The sequence below is a fragment of the Anoplophora glabripennis genome, unplaced genomic scaffold, assembly GCF_000390285.2.
Source record: "Anoplophora glabripennis isolate ALB-LARVAE unplaced genomic scaffold, Agla_2.0 scaffold286, whole genome shotgun sequence".
Lineage (NCBI taxonomy): Eukaryota > Metazoa > Arthropoda > Insecta > Coleoptera > Cerambycidae > Anoplophora > Anoplophora glabripennis.
This window is the reverse complement of record NW_019416433.1, coordinates 19256-40140: the sequence shown is the minus strand read 5'-3', so window position 1 is coordinate 40140 and position 20885 is coordinate 19256. Positions and strand designations below refer to the sequence as shown.

The window sequence follows — 20885 nt, the reverse complement described above, 5'->3', positions numbered from 1 at the left end:
AAAAGGTAAAAACATTGAAGAGTAAACTACCTTAAATGTTAACGCTACGTGAAAAAGTAATGGGGAAAACTTGCTTGGAATTAAATTTTATGTTTAAATATGAAAGCATGGTCTTCTAGTTAATACTCGTCATTCTGGGATATTCTAGGACTCTACTTTTTTTTAATACTTTCGGAGAAGCCATTCTATTTAAAAAAATATTGCTTTATTGAAAAACAGATACATGTTTGCATGTTAATAATTTATTTTTTATACAGGGGGATCAAAAAACTTCAAAAACATTAATCCAACATTTATTTTGAAAGCACAGCAGAATCAGTATGTACGCGCCATTACAAAACTATTCTACATAAAGTCCGCCGAAGTTCAACACACCTCTCCAATCTTCTTCTAAATGCAGCGTAGGTCGAATGTATCATTTCTTCATTTACTTGGGTAACAGCTTCAATTATCCTGCTTTTCAAGAAATCAACATTGTGTTGCACTGGTTCTCTGTACACTCTTTCTTTCAAGAAGCCCCAAAGGAAATAATCAAGCGGCGACAAGTCAGGGGACCTTGCTGGTCAACAAATAGGATCATATCCTCCTATCCACTTCTCTTGAAATTTTCTGTTAAGCCAATTGCGGACTAGAATTGTTGAGTGAGCGGGACTTCCGTCTTGTTGGAAATACGCTTTTTATCAATATTCCAAATGTTCTTCTTCTAATTCTGGCCAGAAAAACGTGATTAACATCTCCAGGTACGTATATTGATTTATATTTGCTTCAAAAAGGTATAGCCCAATTATTCGGTTGAAAGTAATCGCGCATCAAACATGTACTTTTTTGAACCTTTGACTTCTTGAAGTAACTGTAATGGAAGGATTTTCTTGCGACCAAAAACGACAATTTTCCGACGATACCACTCCATTGGTAGAAAAAGTGGTTTCATCGGAAAAAATTATATTTTTGTAAAAATGTCTATCTACCACAATCCTTTCTCCTATCTCTAAACAGAACTCCAAACGATGTGCATTATCACCAACTAGAGTGTGAATTACTTTTGGTTTGAAAGCCTTAAACTTATTTTCTACCAAAATCCTCTGAATATGTGTCTTGCTAATATCGATTTGTTTAGTTATCTTCCTTAATGACAGTCTCGGGTTTTCTTCTACAGAATTCAAAACTGGTATTGTGGCTGCATCATCGTCATCGTGTCTCTTTTTTGACCTTTTTACGTTTTTTATATCATCAGTTAAATCAAATTTTCGAATTAGTTTTCTCAGATTTTGGCGCGTAACTTTAACATCTGGATATTTTTCATGAAACTATTCAATTGCTTGGCTATAAGAAATGTTACCGATGCCGTAACATTTAACAAGATAAATGCGATGCTGTAAAGTAAGCTTTATTTGAGTAAAATTGAATATCAACACCTAATGTCACAACTAATGTCAAACAATTATTGATAACAATTATTGCCTTCTACAAATTATTGGTATTTTGATTATTTCCTTTGGGGCTTCTTGAAAGAAAGAGTGTACAGAGAACCAGTGCAACACAATGTTGATTTCTTGAAAAGCATGATAATTGAAGATATTGCCCAAGTAAATGAAGAAATGATTCATTCGACCTACGCTGCATTTAGAAAAAGATTGGAGGTGTGTTGAACTTGGCGGACTTCATGTAGAATAGTTTTGTAATGGCGCGTACATACTGATTCTGCTGTGTTCTCAAAATAAATGTTGGATTCATGTTTTTGAAGTTTTTGATCCCCCTGTATAAAAAATAAATTATTAATATGCAAACATGTGTATCTGTTTTTCAATAAATCAATATTTTTTAAATAGAATGGCTTCTCCGAAAGTATTAAAAAATAAGTAGAGTCCTAGAATATCCCAGAATGTTGAGTATTAACTAGAAGACCATGATTTCATATTTTTTATCGAGTATTAATTGCTATTTCTATGGTCTGACCCATTAAACTATAAGTCAATTTGAACATTGAGAATGAAAATAGTTTTCGAAAAAAATTGAACAAAAATGTGACCTGAATGTATTCTTAAAAATCTACTAAATTTTGGCTTCCGGCTACCAGGAATCTAATTGATTGCGTTCCTTCATTAATCGATTAACGAGTCTTCATGACACTAATTCTTTTCTTTATAGACAATCGATAATAAATAACATCATCTTCCATTAAGTTCCTCGGCTACCTACAATACCATAAAGGCGATCCCATGCCAGCCTCAGATCTAACTTGGTACACCGACATTTTTGCCATTCGGCGCCAACAATAAATCTATTCTTGTTAAGATATCAACGTCCATTAAATTATCATTGTAATTCATGTCATGATATCCGTGTTGCGCTCCATATGTGTGCTCTATACTGATTTGTGCCCCGACATAAATCGTACCCGTTATGGTTGTATTTGCATTTGATAATATTGTGCTCTGAATTAGTCACTTGTGCAGTTCACCGGAAAGTGCTCGCTTCTGACTGCATACATTATTGCTATCAATTAGCGGGTATTATAATAGCATTAGCTGTTTATCAAGTTCTGAGCCACTTGAGCTAGATGAAAAAAAAACGTTATAGTGGAAGGCAACTGATGGTTGGATGAGAAAAATTGCAGTTGATGTGGGGCAGTAAGTTGAAAATTTCCCCTGCGGCGATACAATTCGGCTAAAATAAGCGGTTTTCAATTTTAGAAATAAATACAGTGACATCATGTACCACTGAAGGCTAATAGACACTTAGAAGCAGGACTACAAAATACCAGGATCATACTATAGTAGGATCATATTCGATGCAAAGTAATAAATCATTGTCTATCAAGGGAACCAATGAAGTACGCTTTTAAGGGTTTTAGAAATTGAATAATTTCTTTATACATTATAAAGGGACGAGGGGATCAGTTCAAGTCTGGCACCCTTGTTCCTACAAAAATTCCTTTATTCTCATAAACTATTTATTTTAAATGTAATTTATTATAAATCCATTTTGTTTCCTAAATATGTACTACATTTTACCTCTGTACGCGCCACTGTTGTTTACTTGTTTTTTCGAAGCGATCTCTAATTGACGGCAAAGCTCGCCAGGTTAGTATTTGACGTATAACCGACCAGTTCGTACACTCGATGCACCTGGGCGACTACAGCTACTACCAGAACACAGTGCGTATGCAGCGGAATTTCAGATTTTACATTGAATTTCATTTTAAATTTGAAATGATTTATCTTATGCCTCCTAAAAATGATGACACGATTTTCCTTTGATAAAAGACCGACAACTTTTTGCTCTACTTTGCATCGAATACGATCCTACTATAGGAAGATTACTGTGCCGCTTCCGAAAAGTTTTCCTTTATTTCATACACTTTTCTCAACTTTAGAATCAACAATGAAATTTTGATAACAATTTTTAATCAACTTTTCACTGTTACTACAGCAATGAGACCCATATTTGCGTTTTTTTTTATTAATAAGCGACGACTTCTTACTGTAATTTTATTTAAATGGAAATTCAAAATCTTCAAAATCCCAAATATTAATAGCAATATTTTTATTCATTTGTCACATCGAAAAAGTTATCCATGTATATTTTTCGTATTATATCTCCATAGCATACTGAAAAGTGCATGGACTTTTAATAAAAAACCATGCATTTGATTTGTAAAGGTGACACTTTCTTTCGACTTCAGAAATAATTAAATCCTAGACACATTTTTAATTGCTTTTTCAATATTATTTTAGCACTGATTTCTTCTCTGTAATTTTGTATGCACAGTTAAAAGACTCAACAAGCTTATATTTCAATTATTACTGGAAATTGTTAAAGAATAATAATTTGTTTTTCCTCTTAAAAAAATGGGCAAACGCTGTCATTACTGTAAGTGTTGTATGATTGCAATATAAATAATACATTTTAAATTTCATCCATCTGTGATCTATTCTAAATTTTTCATTTGTTTAGAACAATTGTATAGGGTAGACTTTTCCAATGTAACCTGTAAGATCTGTAATAGAAAGTCGTGATATTACTGAACTGAAATATACAAATATTAGTTGAGACTTGCTAAAATAACATTGAAAACTTATCAATACAATACAAAACAATATAAAAAATATACAGTGTGAGCTTTTCGAAGGGACCCCAAAAGAATAAGAATTTTCCAAAATGCGCTCTCACAGTTTTGAAATTCTGATTTTATGAGTCTGTTAGACTTTCGTCGATTCCTGTAAATAATTCCAAAAGTATACGCAAAATAAATTTTAGTGAAAAATCAAAGATCACCACAAGATATCCATAAATTTCACCCAAGACTTTTTAAGCAGTTTCTCTCAACTTACATAAGCTGCCCCAATCTTCCGTTACACCCGTTGCACACATGCCGGAACCGGCTAACCGGATCCGGTTACCCGGCAGCAAGGTGTACAGAGTCTTATGGCAGCTTTCACACGTGACGGAAGAAGCTATCCCGCGAACGGCCGCCGGGTTGTAGCCGGTCGCCACCACTGCCAGCCCGGCTGCCGGGTACCGGCTATCCGGCGACCGAAGTAGTAGTAGTGCATAGTTTTGTATTGACGCTTTCACATTTGCCGGGTGCTTGCCGGGTTCAGTCGTCCGGTTTCATTGAACAGAACAGGACGTGTCAATTATTTTTTTAAATATTTGTACGCAACTATGGGACTATGGTCCAGTGGGAGAAAACTTTAGCCTTTTCATATTTTTTGGATATTTTTCATATTTTTGTTTTTTTTTTATTGCGACGACATCGGCAATAGCTAAGCCACATAATTGCAATGCGTCTACGATTCATCTCTTGTCGTGATAAAAATGCAACTGAGACTAATATCGGCCAAACCAGTTTGAAAATTAAATNCACATCGAAAAAGTTCTCCATGTATATTTTTCGTATTATATCTCCATAGCATACTGAAAAGTGCATGGACTTTTAATAAAAAACCATGCATTTGATTTGTAAAGGTGACACTTTCTTTCGACTTCAGAAATAATTAAATCCTAGACACATTTTTAATTGCGTACGGCCGCCGGGTTGTAGCCGGTCGCCACCACTGCCAGCCCGGCTGCCGGGTACCGGCTATCCGGCGACCGAAGTGGTAGTAGTGCATAGTTTTGTATTGACGCTTTCACACTTACCGGGTGCTTGCCGGGTTCAGTCGTCCGGTTTCATTGAACAGAACATGACGTGTCAATTATTTTTTTAAATATTTGTATGCAACTATGTCGAATGTTTGTTTGCTAGAAGTAGATATAGCATTCTTTATATCACTGCTTGAATCCAGATCTGTCCAGTGGGAGAAAACTTTAGCCTTTTCATATTTTTTGGATATTTTTCATATTTTTTGTTTTTTTTTTTATTGCGACGACATCGGCAATAGCCAAGCCACATAATTGCAATGCGTCTACGATTCATCTCTTGTCGTGATAAAAATGCAACTGAGACTAATATCGGCCAAACCAGTTTGAAAATTAAATTGCGTGTGAAAGAGCCAGCCGGATCCGGATAGCCGGTCCGACAAGTGTGCAACGAGGCTTAGTGTAAGTACTGTTCATCATAAAACACTCTTTGTATGTTATTTCTAAAAACGGGGCATTATTTCCTGCAGAGGAAAGATCGAGGTATTGGAAAGCGATGTTCTTCTGTCAATTTAAAAGTAAAATAGTAAATTTTGCTTCAAAAGAATCACCCGCAAGGTCACGAATGAAAAAAATTACTATTATTTTTACTCACATATTAACCTAGTTCAATATATTTCGAAATAAACTTGATTTTACTTGATGCAACGCTGATCTCGGTTAATACTTGGATGAGTGACCATCCGGAGAAAGCTCGCGATGCTCGTCCACCTTCTAGTAGCCTGTATGTTGGTATATTTACAGAAACTATACAAATTTAGGCGAGGTTTGCATAGGAAGAGATACCATCATTCGGAAAGGATGTAAAATCGTTGGTCTTTTGTTAAAACAATGTTATAGATAAGTAAAAGGTCCCTACTCCATAACAATGTGGGGGTTCGGCAAATATTCCAGGTTAGAGGTTGCTCGTCTTGAGGCGTCGATGTTTAGCCATATTAACAGAAATAGGCTGACGTAAAGGTTAAAACCTAAAAGCTAAGCTAACTAATTAAAAAGATGTTAATGCAAATTTATATGCTTTTGGGATATATCTTTTTTTATTAAGAAATAATGGTAAATCATCATCAGTCCAATACCTTTTTACCCTCTGTATTTTTCAATTAGGTATTAATTAATTATTTTCATATTATATTTTTAATATGTGTTCCTCGGCATATGTTTTGTTAAAGACAGTACATTTTTTAGGTGCTTTACTTTCTTTTTACCACACGTATAATTTATGAGAATTGGTAATAAAACCTACACGAGCCAGCTATACCTGAAAAATCGATACAAATTTAATACTCGTGCTATATCTCTTCTATACCCCTTGAAATTATTAACCTAAAAAATAATATGTACACATCTCGTATGACTTTCCGTATCTTTGCACATTTTCAATATTTTTTCAGTAACATTACCACCATTAATTTTAAACTGAAAGAAATATAAATAATTTATAATGTTGCTTAAGTAAAAATAGGGAAGGTTTATTTTTATCAAAATTCATTAAAATGCGTGTTGTTGAATTTTTATCTTTTGATTTTCGTAGGCAGCTAAAGAAATATTTTTATTACCTCAAAACCCAAGTAACATGGAATCGCTTCGAAAACAGATTTGTGGAGTGCCAAAACAGGATAAATCAAGGAAATTCTTTATTTTAGGATTTCTCTCTACGGCATTACAGTTTTACGAAAAGTCTCTTAAATTTACTTTGAAAATTCGAAACCAGAATGAAAATGTTTACATTTAATTTACTCAAACAACCAGCAAGACTTTCCTCATACATGCGGTTTTGAGTTTATGTAAATATATAAAGAATTTATTCTAGTGTCTTTACTCGTACTAATGGTAAATTGACATTTTTTAAATAAAACAATGGACTAGTTCTTAATAATATTTCTTAAGATCCATGTATTCATATATTCATAACAAGTGAAAGAAATAACTTTCTCTACTCTAATAGTAAGATGATTTGATATATTAACTACTACTGCCGTCTACATTATTCTTTATAAGGGAATATCTACTTATGAAAACTTATGATCATAGCATATTATAACTAACATACTGAAAATACTATTGATGTCTAGATTTCAATAGTTTATTGTTTATGAACTTACAACACTTCCATTATTTATTGTTGTTTTATTAGTCGCACAATGCATTCAACTACGATAAAAGTATAAATTATAGGATTTGAAATAAAGAGGCAAATTCAAATAAAACTTTTAAATGGCCCAATACTAGTGTTCGTTTAAGAGTAACTCTAAAATATGCTGGAATTGTAAGCTGAAGGCCACAAATCATCAAAAATTGGACATCCTGGTAGTTTCAGTAAAGTTTCCAGTAACATTTCCAGTGCTTAATTGGGAGAAAAGAATATACATCTTTATTGCGACCATGTGTGTGATATTAAATTTTTATAACACGAAACTGACAAAGAAACACTGTTGAAATCATGCAAGTTAAGTGCTAATTTAGGACCAGCGCAGGACAATAGTTTCGGTCTATATTTACTTTTATAGTTGCAACAGTAATATTTACTGCATATAAATACACAAAGGCTTGCGGGTTTTTTCGGGGTATTAGCAAATTCGGTCTGCCCATAAACATTTTACGACCCTATAGAGACATTTTATACTGCAGTAGTATTTTTAGAGTCAATGTAATAAAGTCGAGCCCGACATGATAGAAATATAGCTAATTTGGACAAGATTTGTGCTCTGGTGTAGTGCGGATTAGCGTTAAGTACCTGTTCAGACTTTTTTGAGATTAGAAATTGGCGAAAACGAATGTCATGTATTATTGCAATTTAAAATTTATCACCACAAAAGTAAATAGATATGATTTCATTTTTTATTAGTTATAATGAAACAATTTTCTCTAATAAGTTACCTATATCACAAAATTGTTCCTTAAATCATTTTAGCAAAAACAAATCAGATTCAATTCAGACTTTAAAAGGTCTATGATGTGTGATTGTTCTCCCACCGCAAATTTTTTGTCTTGGTGAAACATGGTTTTCAATTTATTTTTGTCAACAGTTAACTTTTGCAGTAAATGTTTTTGGTGCAAATTTTGCGATAGTTCTTTGTCCTTGACTTATTTATATTTAATCTTAAACGTTAATTTTATAGTTTCGTTTGCAGTTTTTAGTCTTGTTGTCTTCTTAATTTCTAGTTCTTATTTTATTTCAATAGTATGAATATTTGCACTGGGTTCTATCCTCTCGTAACTAGTATCTTTTCTTAAGCTTTCCTCGGCTGTGATCTTAAATCAAAGATTTCTAAAATGCCAATCGGTATTGCGGTTCCAACATTGAATATACGGAATACACTAAATTCGGTAGCCCTCCTGAAGGTTGTCCAATAAGATGCTTGTCGGACAGGTTCGATTTCCAGCACTTGATCCAAAGAGTCTTGTAGACTGTCAGTGAAACCACTCACTGCTTCTTGGAACTTTGACACTGCTGTAGAATAGGCTAATTTAACCAAACGCGTTGCATCTGCTTTAAATTGCTGCAGATTTTCTTCAAAGCGTCATCATCTACTTTTAATTGTGTCCGTAAATGTGTACATGTGCTTCACTATATCTCATTTCCAAAGCAGCTTTTAATAATTGATAATCCTTTTGTTTACCTTCAGATATTGTTCTTAAAACTTCCACAAAGTCTTCTACCAATAGCGATAAGCTTCATTCTTGGAGATGAGAGAGAATTTATTTTCAGCCTTAACAACTTCTTTTGGATACAACTATGTAAATTTCTTTTCCAGTTTTATGACTTCGATGTATAACTTAATAACACTATTTTCTACGACATGGACTTCAACTCAACTCTGTAACTTATAATAGCTAATTTCTTCTATAACAAGGACTTAATCATGTTACTTCTCAATTGAATTGAACAGTTTCTTCAAAACCTTTGAGTTTATTTTTAACTTCAAACTACTTATTATCTTCAGTATCTAATCTATTCATAATTTCATTGCTTAATTCTACTTGGTTATTCTTCATTTCTCATATACTATGCTTCATTTTAAATTGGTTGTTCCTCATTTACTTCTTCAAATATTCCGTCATTTCCTCTTGACGATTCTTTATTTCGTTCTTGCCGTTCTTCATGCCCTTCATCATTGCCAATCATTATTTCAACATTTCATTCATTATTCTTTAGCTCCAAACGTACTCCTTCTTGAAATATCCCACTTCCGATGTAAACATAATTCGAGGGGAATTTCATCCCCAAAAAATGTAAATAAGTCTCTCGAAGAAAACTATTCAGATTTGTCCCTCCATATAACACTTTAAAATAAATAACTTCAACAACAGTAATTACATATTTTCCTGTACTTTGACATTTGAAACTTTCACGTTTGCTTTCTCTAAACAGGCTCGAATAGAAAACGTCAAAATAAAGGTTTTTCACAAATTGGTAAATTTACAACCAATCGAAAACTTAATTAAAAAAAATAATAAAGTAAGTATCTGTAGCAATATATAAAAAAATTGGAAAACCACCCCATCGTGATTGAACTTAACATAAATATAATCTAAAATCATTTATAAGTTAGTACTATTATTACACCTGCACTATTACTATATAATCTTACTTGTATATGCACAATTATTACTCGTGTATGCTTAACAACATCATTCCGTAGTAAGCAATATTCTTCCATGGAAAAAGTAAAAAATGCATCGACTACGTGAGAGAAATTTTTATAGAACCCTTCTCCTCGACGAAAATTATTATTCCACGGACAATTTCGAAATTAATTTACCTTCTACCTATATATTCCGTGGGTTGTCCGCAAACGAACCACACGCCGTGCCGACGAACGAAACAGTAAGCCGAGAGCTTAGCTTACGCCATAGCCATTCCGTCCGGCAAAAATCCCATGGCGCTGCTCTTAGAGAATATTTAACAATTAAGTTGCAGCTCGCGTTGCAAAAACCGAACCGTTTTACATAAATTTACATGCCCAGCAACCGGCACATGAAACATTTTGACAAGATACATGCATAATAACCGCTTTGCATTTTACTTTGGTTTTATTACTCCTTAACGTATGTTCGATTTTATGCCCACTTTGGAAGGAAGAAGCCGCTTAAGATGTTTGCTTTAATTGCGACGCACAGCGCGTTTAAAAACTGACGAACGTAATTATGATCTTGACGCAAAAGATCAGAAGATATACCAGATATAAATTATTTGGAGCTTTTCGTAGGTAAGCACCGCATGTACTTGTAGTTATTTGCCACACTTCCTGCTAAGTAGATCAGTGGCGGCTCGTCAGGTGACGCTAGTGACGCACCGCTTCCCCTAAAATTTCCGTTTGGTTTATAATTTTAATTATAATTATAATTTTATATAAATTATGTAATTTAGTTGTAATTCTATATTGAAAATGTATTGTGATTGTTTAATACGCAGAAATAAACGGAAATAGTTGCGCGGTGAACGCCTTCTAAAAAAACCTTGCCTTCGTTGAGCACGAACATCAACCTCGGACCATACAACGTATAGTATACGCAAGTGACGCAGATTGAAATCAGTCTGTATTCTGCTTCTCTTCGTAGCGTTGTTTACGGCGGTTGTCAAGGCAACGAAGCGGCGAACACGGGATTAAACTACGGCGTAGGGGAACGAGTGACGCAGAAATTGAAGCATCATCGCCCATTGCCTGCCTTTAAGATCTCTTTTATGCACGCGTTTTTCTCCTCTCAACGCGGAGTTGAGAAAAACGCGGCATATTTCTGCTCCATTTTATGCACGCGTATTCTATTAGTTGTCGCCAGTTTCTTGCCACACAGTAGTCAGTGAAGTACATGAAAATGGATCCGTGTATATTGTATTTGTGCTATAAAAAAATATGTAATAGAAGACGTAAGAGGCGTTGGGCAGTACATCCAATTAATAGAAATAGATTTCAACAAAGTGCATTTTATATTTTATATGGAGATTTACAAAAAGATGGTGAAAAGTTTTTTAATTACTTTCGTATGTCACAATCATCTTTTGATGAATTAAGTATCAAATTAAAAGATACTTTATTAAAAAATGTGGAACTTTCACAGGGTTTAGCATTTTCCCCTGAAGAAATGTTAGCAATAACACTGAAGTAAGTACAAGAAATATTTATTAATTTATTTAAAAATACATCTTAATATTTATTCACACTGTATGTTATCACTTATTAGTTCTCGTTACCGTTATGTGATATTATGGATAGTATAGACTCTGCTGGAGAATGTAAGGATGACTGAGATTCATCTCCTGGGGATTGGAGTGGTTGTGCTGTACAGTGTGCAAGTAATTTCAAAACATCGATGCGAAATAGAAGCTTCTGATCTGGACGAAGCTTTTTTAAATTTGGCTCCAATGATCGAAAAAAAGCTGCATCGTCATTACAGTCTTCCGGTTTCCAGAGATTTTGTTGTGCTGAGTCGATGTAGCTGATTAATTTATCCTCCAAAAGTCTTTGCCCTCTTCGAAAAGTAGTACTAGGATTTGGCTGCTTCGATGCAGAAGAAGTTCCTTGAGGTACAGATTCAGGATCGTTTTGTTCATCATTATCAGATGTCTGTTCTGATGGCGTTGGCATTGAATCATCCGTAACTGAGCCATGAAGTTTATTTAAAAAATCTAAATGTTTTGCATAAATATACACTTTTACAGGTTTAGCTTTGTCTCCAGACTTGTGCTGTGAGAGATGACGTCTGTAACGGACGTATGCGTCTTTCAGGCTTTTCCATTTCATTTGAAGTTCTTTTCCTGAAACGGAAAATAATACTATATTTAAGGTTACGAGGGCAGTTTAATAGTGGTAAAAACCGACTTGTCTTACAACTCGTCTACCTAGTCGATGTTAGTTTGAGCTCAACCTCAAGCGAAATAATAATTTATTAAAAAGTATCTCTAACACTGGTTCAGACTCCAGGTAAACTGTATATTTGTCGGCCCATTCCATGCAATTCGGATAGTAATGCATTTAGATTTAACCCGAACAAATCTTTAACTACTTAAATATGATTTTTTTTACACATATGCTAACCGAAAGAATAAATGGTGTTCACTTAAATGTTCCTTTTTTTTCAGGTATTTAGGGACTGGCTGTACATACACAGATTTACACTATATATTCAGAATAGGAACCACTACAGCAAGTATTATTGTTCCAGCAGTCTGTAGAGCTTTATGGATTGCATTACGCGAAGAATGTTTTCAAGAATTAACTGAACACCGATGGCGTGATGTTGCTAATGAATTCGCAAAACGAAAACATTTCCCACATTGCATTGGTGCTATAGACGGAAAGCATGTTAGACTAATTAAACCAAGTCACAGTGGATCCCTCTATTATAATTACAAAAATTATTTTTCTGTAGTTCTATTAGCTGTTTCAGATAGTAACCACTGCTTTCTTTATATAGATGTAGGTTCCTATGGAAAAGACTCAGACGGATCAATATTTAAAAACTGTTCATTGTCTAAGAAACTAGAAGAGCAGTCATTAAATATTCCTAAACCTGAAAAAGTTACAGATGAATTGCCATCGCTACCCTACGTATTTATAGGCGATGAAGCTTTCGGTCTATCAAACAATTTAATGAGACCCTATCCATGTAAAAATTTAACTCAAAAACGGAGGATATTTAATTATCGGTTGTCACGGGCCAGAAGTAGCATTGAATGTTCATTTGGTATATTAAGTAATAAATGGCGTATTTTCCATCGACCAATGAATGTTTCCACCAAAGTTGCTATTTCAATTATAAAGGCTTGTTGTGCATTACATAACTATGTTCGTGTACGTGATTCATTCCAATTTGAACATACACTTACAGTAACAGGATTTTACGATACTGACACCGAGGCAATACAAGCATTAAACCGTGGACCACGATCTGCTTACTTTTATAGGGACGCCTTTGCAAATTATTTCAGCAGTAATGAAGGCAGTGTAGCATGGCAGTTAAATAAAATATAAGTCATACCTATATTACCTTAAATAAAATTGTTATTTCATAACTTACCGATTTTTATTTGTTCAGCCTCACTTTTGTTGGTAAAATCAGGGCACATGATTTCGCAAATATCTTTCCATTTATCCCTTTTCAACTGTCTATCTTTATAACATTCTGATGATGAATCCCATATAACAGGATTTGCTCTGATGGTATCAATAAATATTTCAATATCAATTGCGTCCATTGCATCCATGTCCCGCTTAATCAACAGCTAAACTAAAACTAAAACTAAAACAAACTGTGCTGAAACTATTCTTGACAGACAGAGCCACTGGACTTGCGACAAAGAGCGCTTTGTATAAAAACGCCGATATACTTTCGTGCTTTTTCAGAACGCGTGTCGCCAAGCGTTCTGTAAAGCTATCGCGACAGAATTGAAAACGCGAGAGCAAATAAACGCGCGTAAAATGCATAAACGTAGTAACTCTGTTCAGGGTATCTTGAAACGCGGCGTTTTTGTCAACACCGCGTTGAGAGGAGAAAAACGCGTGCATAAAAGAGGTCTAACAGTTTATACGATACGCGTCGCCCAGTGCACGATTATAACGGTTCTTAGTTAATATTTGTTTTGTATAATAATTGTAGAAATGTTTCCTATATATGATCCAATATGTATTTTATTGGAAATACCATTTTCCAGATGGAAAATTGAGGACAAAAAGGATTTTTTAAATTGCGAGAGACCAGTCTCTCGGATATGGGAAAAAGGGGAAGTCAAAATACAACGTGTACGTTCGAAAGTTTCCGAATGAATGGTATTCGGAGTGGTTGTGTGTTGTGTGGAAGTGTTTATTTAAAAAAACTTTGTATGCCGTGTTTAATTATGGGTGTAAAGTCGGGCGTGTGGAATAAGAAGGAATTTAACAATTTTCGGAACGTCACGCAAGGCTGTCGTAACCACAAGGCTTATTTGGAACATACATGTACGGTGTGCGTTAATGTTCGCAGCAGTCCACAAGCCGAACTAATATTTCTATTTATAATAAAATCTAAATGAAAATTCTAATCTAACTGTTTTGTTTTCCCAGTAACGTTTTAAACAATATTATTGCTTTTGAAATAATGTTTTGATTTTTCAGATGCATTAATTCAATTATTCACATCTTACTTAGATATGCAACAGACAATTTATGGTCAGATATCAGAACTTCAATTCGAAGCGTTCCACAAGGTTGCAATTTGAGTCCTGGTTTATTTCCATTTCTTATTAACGATTTTATTCAAGTAATTACTTATGAGTGTTATTTCAATTAATTCAAAATACTGAAGCGGGATCCGATTTTATGCCCGCTTTGGACAAGAGTCTGCACAAGCAACCGCTTGAGATGTTTGTTAATTACTTCACGGTATCTTCCATTGTGGTGATGCAAAAGTATACACATCGGTTTTTTGTTCCACCGTTTATATTCAATGCCTGCCTCCGCTGATTTAATTACGTTTTAGTTTAAAACAAATGAGCGCTCGCGGAGAGGCACACAGGAGCGGTCCGTTTGTATTATTTTATTTTTTCTTAACAATGTCCGCCATCTCCATTGACAGGAATTTCTCATGGGAGCACGGTTGCGCGCTTCTGTATTTTTCTGAAAGGTTGATTGCGCAATCAAGTGTGTGCGTTGCAAATTAACTGTAGGAATATTTTATTCTAGTCACCAGGTTTGTGTAGGTACTCAAAGGAAATGTTATAGATGAATGAATAAAATATATTCTGGAAAGTTCTTGAGTAATTGCGATTCTTTTGAGAATTTTGTCCATTATTATCAATACTAACTTGTATGCTTTTATTTTAAAGTATATTATAATAAATAAAAAACTGAAAGTCTTATATAGTTTTGCAAGGTTTTATGAGCAGCAAACGTGTCATTATATAGGTTTTCGAACAAATGTTTACAATATTTTCGTATATACAGCGTGATTCAGAACATGTTGTCTTGCTTCACCATAAATTAATACGATATTCCATCATCTTCAAGTTGCTATACATGCAAGCCATTTTTATCACTAACTACTAAAAAACTATTGTAAACACTATCGCAACGACGATTGTAAAATTGGATTTCAGTATTCGGAGTCGCTGAGGCTACGTGGCTCTTCACGCGTATTGCGAATGACGCTAGAGACTACAGCGATGTAATGCTTGAAAGTACTGTAACTTCAATAATTTTTTTCTCGGAAACTATAAGGATTTTACCAAAATTTTTTTACGATATTATTATATTATTTACGGATAAGTTGTGAATCACTGTATACACATTTTTGCAAATATACAAGGAGCATTGCAATGATATCACCATATTTGGATTTATTTGTTGTAAATATAATAATATAAATTTATAATTTGTGCAACATATTTATAAAATTACCAATCTTTTTAAAATAAGAATACAATGTTTTTACTCTATTATTTTTTCAAAGTATTGAGCTGAAATTTTGCACAGACTATTATAATTTTAGTAAAAAATCCGTGCGTTAATATAAGAAGGACGGTTCTAGGAAATTGTTCACAAATTTCTTCTACACAACTACACTCTTGCAAAATTTTTTAGCTGTGATATTTATCAAGTTTCTGTTTTTGGACATAATCAATCGCATCAGAATACATTCCTGCATAATATCTATCACACAAACTAGTATTGGAATAAGAATTTTTAAAAATCTTATTTCTATTATTGTTTATCCTTAGCACTTAGACATTACAGTTATCTAAGCAGACGATGAATAATATGAGGTGTCGAGTAGTTTAATATAAAGCTACGTTTAACTTGTTAGTTACTTTTAATTTATATTCATTTGTTTATATAGGTATATAAATTTTTATTACTAATTTCTTATGGTTGTCTTGTTTTTTCAATTCTAAAGTAGGAATCACTGCTAAGAAATTTAAAATATAGATATTTATCCATTCAAATGCTCTGAACTAATTTATACAAATGAAAAGAATATTAAACTAATCATAAAAGCTTGCTAAAATGATAGTTATTGTTATGTCAAATACACAATTTTCTTTAAGAATGCGATAATCTAAAATCTAAAAAAGTTTCAACGAAGCCCTACAAAAAATTTTTCCAAAATTGAAGAAACGTATGAATGAAATACATGATCTCATAAAAACAATGTCCATAGATCATAAGCGTGCTTAGAAAAATTTTGGAAGTATTGTAGTCAAAATACCAAAAGTCTAAATGAAAAATTAAATAAGGAAGGTTCTGTTTAATAATTAAGTATCAAAATGTGTTTAATGACGAAATGTTTTGTTTACGTTCTTTTGGTAATAATTTTAACAATATCGTAGATATCAAAATATGTTAGAATTTATAAGGAAACTTTTTACCACCTACCAATTTTCGTTCTAGAATCAAAACATATTGTGTTTTATACCAATCCATTTTCAAAACAATGATGAGCACGTATTCTTGGAATAAATCGTAGGTACTTTAAAAAGGTACTACAACTTTACTATAAACTTACGGTAACGGCATTCCAAATTTCCAGCAATTCCGTGATTCCTGGCAGATAGAACACGGAACTTATTACATTTTTGTCCAGAAAAAGCAAGCGAAAGAGCAGAAAGATAAATGAATTCGGATTTAATTATAGTGCGGCTATTTTATGAGCTCCTCATGAAATAATAATTATTTGTTTTTACAAATCAGATTTCTGTTCCTGCTCGTTGAACCGTAAACTAATATAATGCAATCTGTATATCGATTATGTATAGGTTTTTCATGGATGGCCTCCAACAATAATATAACACAACTGTATTACAGCTTCTGTAAAATTAAAGGCCTGAAGACATATTCAGGTCTGAAATCGTGAGTCATATTTTCTAGGCGTTTTGCTCTTGTTGTTGCACCGAGGGCCTGTTTTGAAGTCTCCGTATCAATCAAGATAAATGTACGCGGAATACAAGGCATTCTTCTCCGGCACAGCAGCAATTAGTCGAGCGATATTGAACTCCTGGTCATCAGTTTTTAAGTCTTAATCTTTGGAGTAAATCGGTTATATTTCAAACAACTAATGTATGAACTTACTGGACTGTTAAGAGTTCTTGACCATTTTTTTTTTGTTTTTAGATGATATTAATATAGATATTACAAAATTAACAGAAATTGAATCAAATGAATATTTAGATAGCATACATTTGTATGCTTATTAGTTCGCGATTAATTAGCAAGGTAGTCGGTTGAAATCATGGTTTGATAATATATATGTAAAGTGTAAAAATTGACCAAAGAAAAGCTTTTGTTCAGGTTTAATAAACTACCTTTTCGTTTGCTGTTAATGTGGTTGTAATGTTTATTTAGTATTAATTTATTATAATTTTTTCATTAGAAAGTCCTTGATGTTTATGTTAACAACACCGAAGGAATATTACACAGAAACATGCACAGAACGTTACTATAATAAACCACACCAATTAACATAAACAATACTCTAGAACTATACGGTGCTGAACAATTTGTAATTTTTTAAATTAATTACAGCACAAAGCACATAAATAGCAATCTGAGTACTTTAATTTTTGCTCTTTTTTGTGCATAAATAAATCAAAGATGATAATATGTATAAAATCGGCAATTTGTTATAGAAAGGACACTCTTATTATTTGTTTTTATAATCAGATGGTATTTATTTGTAAAATTTCTTAACGAATTGTTCTTTTTTAATGTCTCACTGCAAATTAAAAAATATAAAAAATGACAGATACTAGGTAAGGCCAATGGTTAATGAAGGAGTTATTTTTAATAACTTTATTTTAGCTTATTTTGATATCTGCCAATGATGAAATAGTCAAATAATCTACTTAATATGTTTACCTTTCGAAAGTTTTTCCACCTCTGTTTACTAAAGATTTCCATTTTCGTTATATTTAGAGGTCCTACGGACTTTTCTTTGTTATTTAATTACATCCCTCACCATGTTAATGTGATGATTTGGATTTAAATAAGTATTTATTTATACGAGTGTCTGTCCTATAAGCACTATTCGTTATTCAGTTAAATTAATTTTACAACGATTTTTCTCTCCCAACGCATAAAGTAGCAATCCCAGTGAGTTTTACACTAGAATAAACTTATTCTATGAATTTCCTATTTTTCCGTCAGCAGAGGCAACACGAGCTCCATTGGAGAGTAAATTTCCCGATCTTTTTGAACGTATTGGGCGTAGAACTGAGCAAATGTTTGTATTTCATTTTGAGAACAAAGATAAAATAGAATTGAATTTCAAATTATACATTGATGTACAGATAATGCGGACCCATTCAACATCCATTCCGTGACAAAGCCGTTAACAGCTCTGTTTATTTACTTTCAGCTATTTTACCTAAAGTACCGCCCTGCGCACAAAAGAATAAATTTCAGGTGTTAATATAAAACTGTAAATTGTAATAGATTGTTTACTATGATTGTTATAACACCTGAGAAATCAGAGGTGGTAGTAAATTAGGAATACTTGTAGGATTGTAGAGAATCTCAAATAAATTAATACAAGCCTATATTTTTTCTTTTAAAAAAGTCAAAGCTGGAAGATCTTTTTCATACATTTTTATTAATTGCAATATATCTATTTCATTGTTTATTATAGAAGTATTAAAAACAAGGCATACCCGTATAATAATCCGTTAGAAGCATACAATGGTGAGTGTTATTGAAAAAAATATATAGGTACCAAAAATTAGAGAGAAGAAAGAAGAAGAAATTTACAGATTGCATAAATAAAGGTAAATGCCCCTAATACCTATAAATACACAAAATTACGGAAATATTGTTTCAGGCTTATTTAAGAAATATACTGAGACAGAAAAAATATCAATAAGGGTATTGTAAAAAATCTTATTGCGGTAGATAAACATTTATTTATAGGTGAATTCAAGTAATAGAGATATTAGCTACAGCGCACCGTACGAAACTGGTAATAATGGCAGTTAGTTATTGGCTTCGCATTTGCTTTGTGTATACGTGTTTTCTAATACGTTATTCTCATAATGTCGAATGCACCAAGGGGTAAAAAACGACCTTTCACTGATAAAGTACGCAAATTTATTTATTTTTATTTATACTACCTATTTTTTTACAACGCACACGCCTATTAATGACTCGTTTACAATGAACAATGACAAACTGTTGCGTCTAATCTCGAGATTGAATGCGGTGAAAAAAAATGTTGTGTTTTAATGTAGTTTTGATTGCCAATGTGAGGGAAATAAAATTACTGATCACGTGGCTTGTAATCATTTTTGAAGGGTCTATACCCAACATATACTGGGTGTTGAAATTAATATTTTTATGATGAATATTCGCCTTAACTAATATAGTTCCTATGATCAGAAAATTGGACATTCTTTTTTTGACAATAAACGGCATTGTGATTATATTTTAATTTAATGCCTTGCCACTTTTACTGCATTCAATTGCCAAATATTTTGTCTTTAGTTATTATGCAGTTTCAAATTCTTAAATGTGGTAGAGCAATGTTTCTTCGCAATACTTAGCTGCATTTTATTTTTGTTAATTTCATTTGAATACAGTACAAAATGTCGGATTGTTGTCAGGTGCTAAAAAAATGAATTTTTGACTTACTATCTGACACAAATAAATTAAATAATACCACATACTTTATTTAACAAAATTAATAAAAGATAGATATAATAATATGCCATTTAGAATGACAAATAGAAACAAAGTCGAATTTTCATAAGGAAACAACTAAGAAAACAAACAAAATGTCAGTCCGACATTACTAAAAAAGGCAGCATTTAAATTATTTCTTCATAAAGTTTCAACATAAAAGTAAATTTAAAAACGGAGTTCAGAAGAAACATTATTTTTCAAATTCTTCTCGAAATTCTCCTGAACGAAGATCCTCAGCGTTCGCTTCTGAGTTTGAGACTCCTTCTTGAGGGTTCTTGAGTACATTCCTGCTATTTCTAAGTTTGTTGGTTCAAGAGCAACATGATTTTAATCATCTTGAACATATTCAAAATGTTTATCAGCTTCTAAAAAATTGATCTGATTTTTTTTTAGAAATGAATATTAATATTTTTTTCCTGAACTGAGAAATTATAGACCTTGTGTCACTGATTGTTCATTGCTGAAGTTACTATTTCTTTTTCCAGATGGTGGCTTGCTCGACGACGCATCTACGACCAAGCCAACACCAGAACAAGACGAGTCCCTCCTGCTAAACACGGACCTCCCTATCTTCTTGGCGGAACCCCAGAATGCGTTCGTGGTAAAAAACCGTCCCGCGATCCTCCACTGCCGTGCGGCTCACGCCTTGAAGGTTTACTTCAAGTGCAATGGAGCCCGCAAAGTGGAAACTATCGAGAACTGGTTCGTGGACCCCCAGACAGGTGTGCGGATTTTCGAGGCGGACACTAACGTGACCAGAGACATGGTCGAGGAATTTTTCGGCAAGGAGAAATTTAAGTGTGAGTGTTACGCGTGGAACGGAAGGGGCAACATAAAGAGTCAGCCGGCCACTGTGGAAGTTGCATGTAAGTCTGCCTTTCTTTTGATCCAAAACGAGAAAAAATATATGAAAGAAATAATTATTTCTTATAAAAAATTATAAATTATTATAAATTAATATAAAATATTATAAAAAATTAAAAAATACATATGAATAAGGTGTGGAGAAATTGCTTGTCTGTAACAATTCAAATGTGCATTAGAGGAAAGAGCACATTTCACTAATTTATCAAAGTGGAAGCTCAAATCAATTAAATT

At 33.2% G+C, this 20885-nt stretch overlaps 1 protein-coding gene across 1 annotated transcript in view; it reads left to right on the top strand.

The window, feature by feature from the left end:
* The window catches only part of LOC108908878 (netrin receptor unc-5), a gene marked incomplete at its 3' end in the record, with an annotated part of 69649 nt that extends 48996 nt beyond the window's left edge, over positions 1-20653 (top strand). Inside the window, exon 2 of the mRNA XM_023454530.1 lies at positions 20273-20653. Coding sequence (XP_023310298.1) covers positions 20273-20653 — 381 coding nt within the window. The remainder of the gene's footprint in view (positions 1-20272) is intronic.
* Positions 20654-20885: the final 232 nt, after the last annotated feature.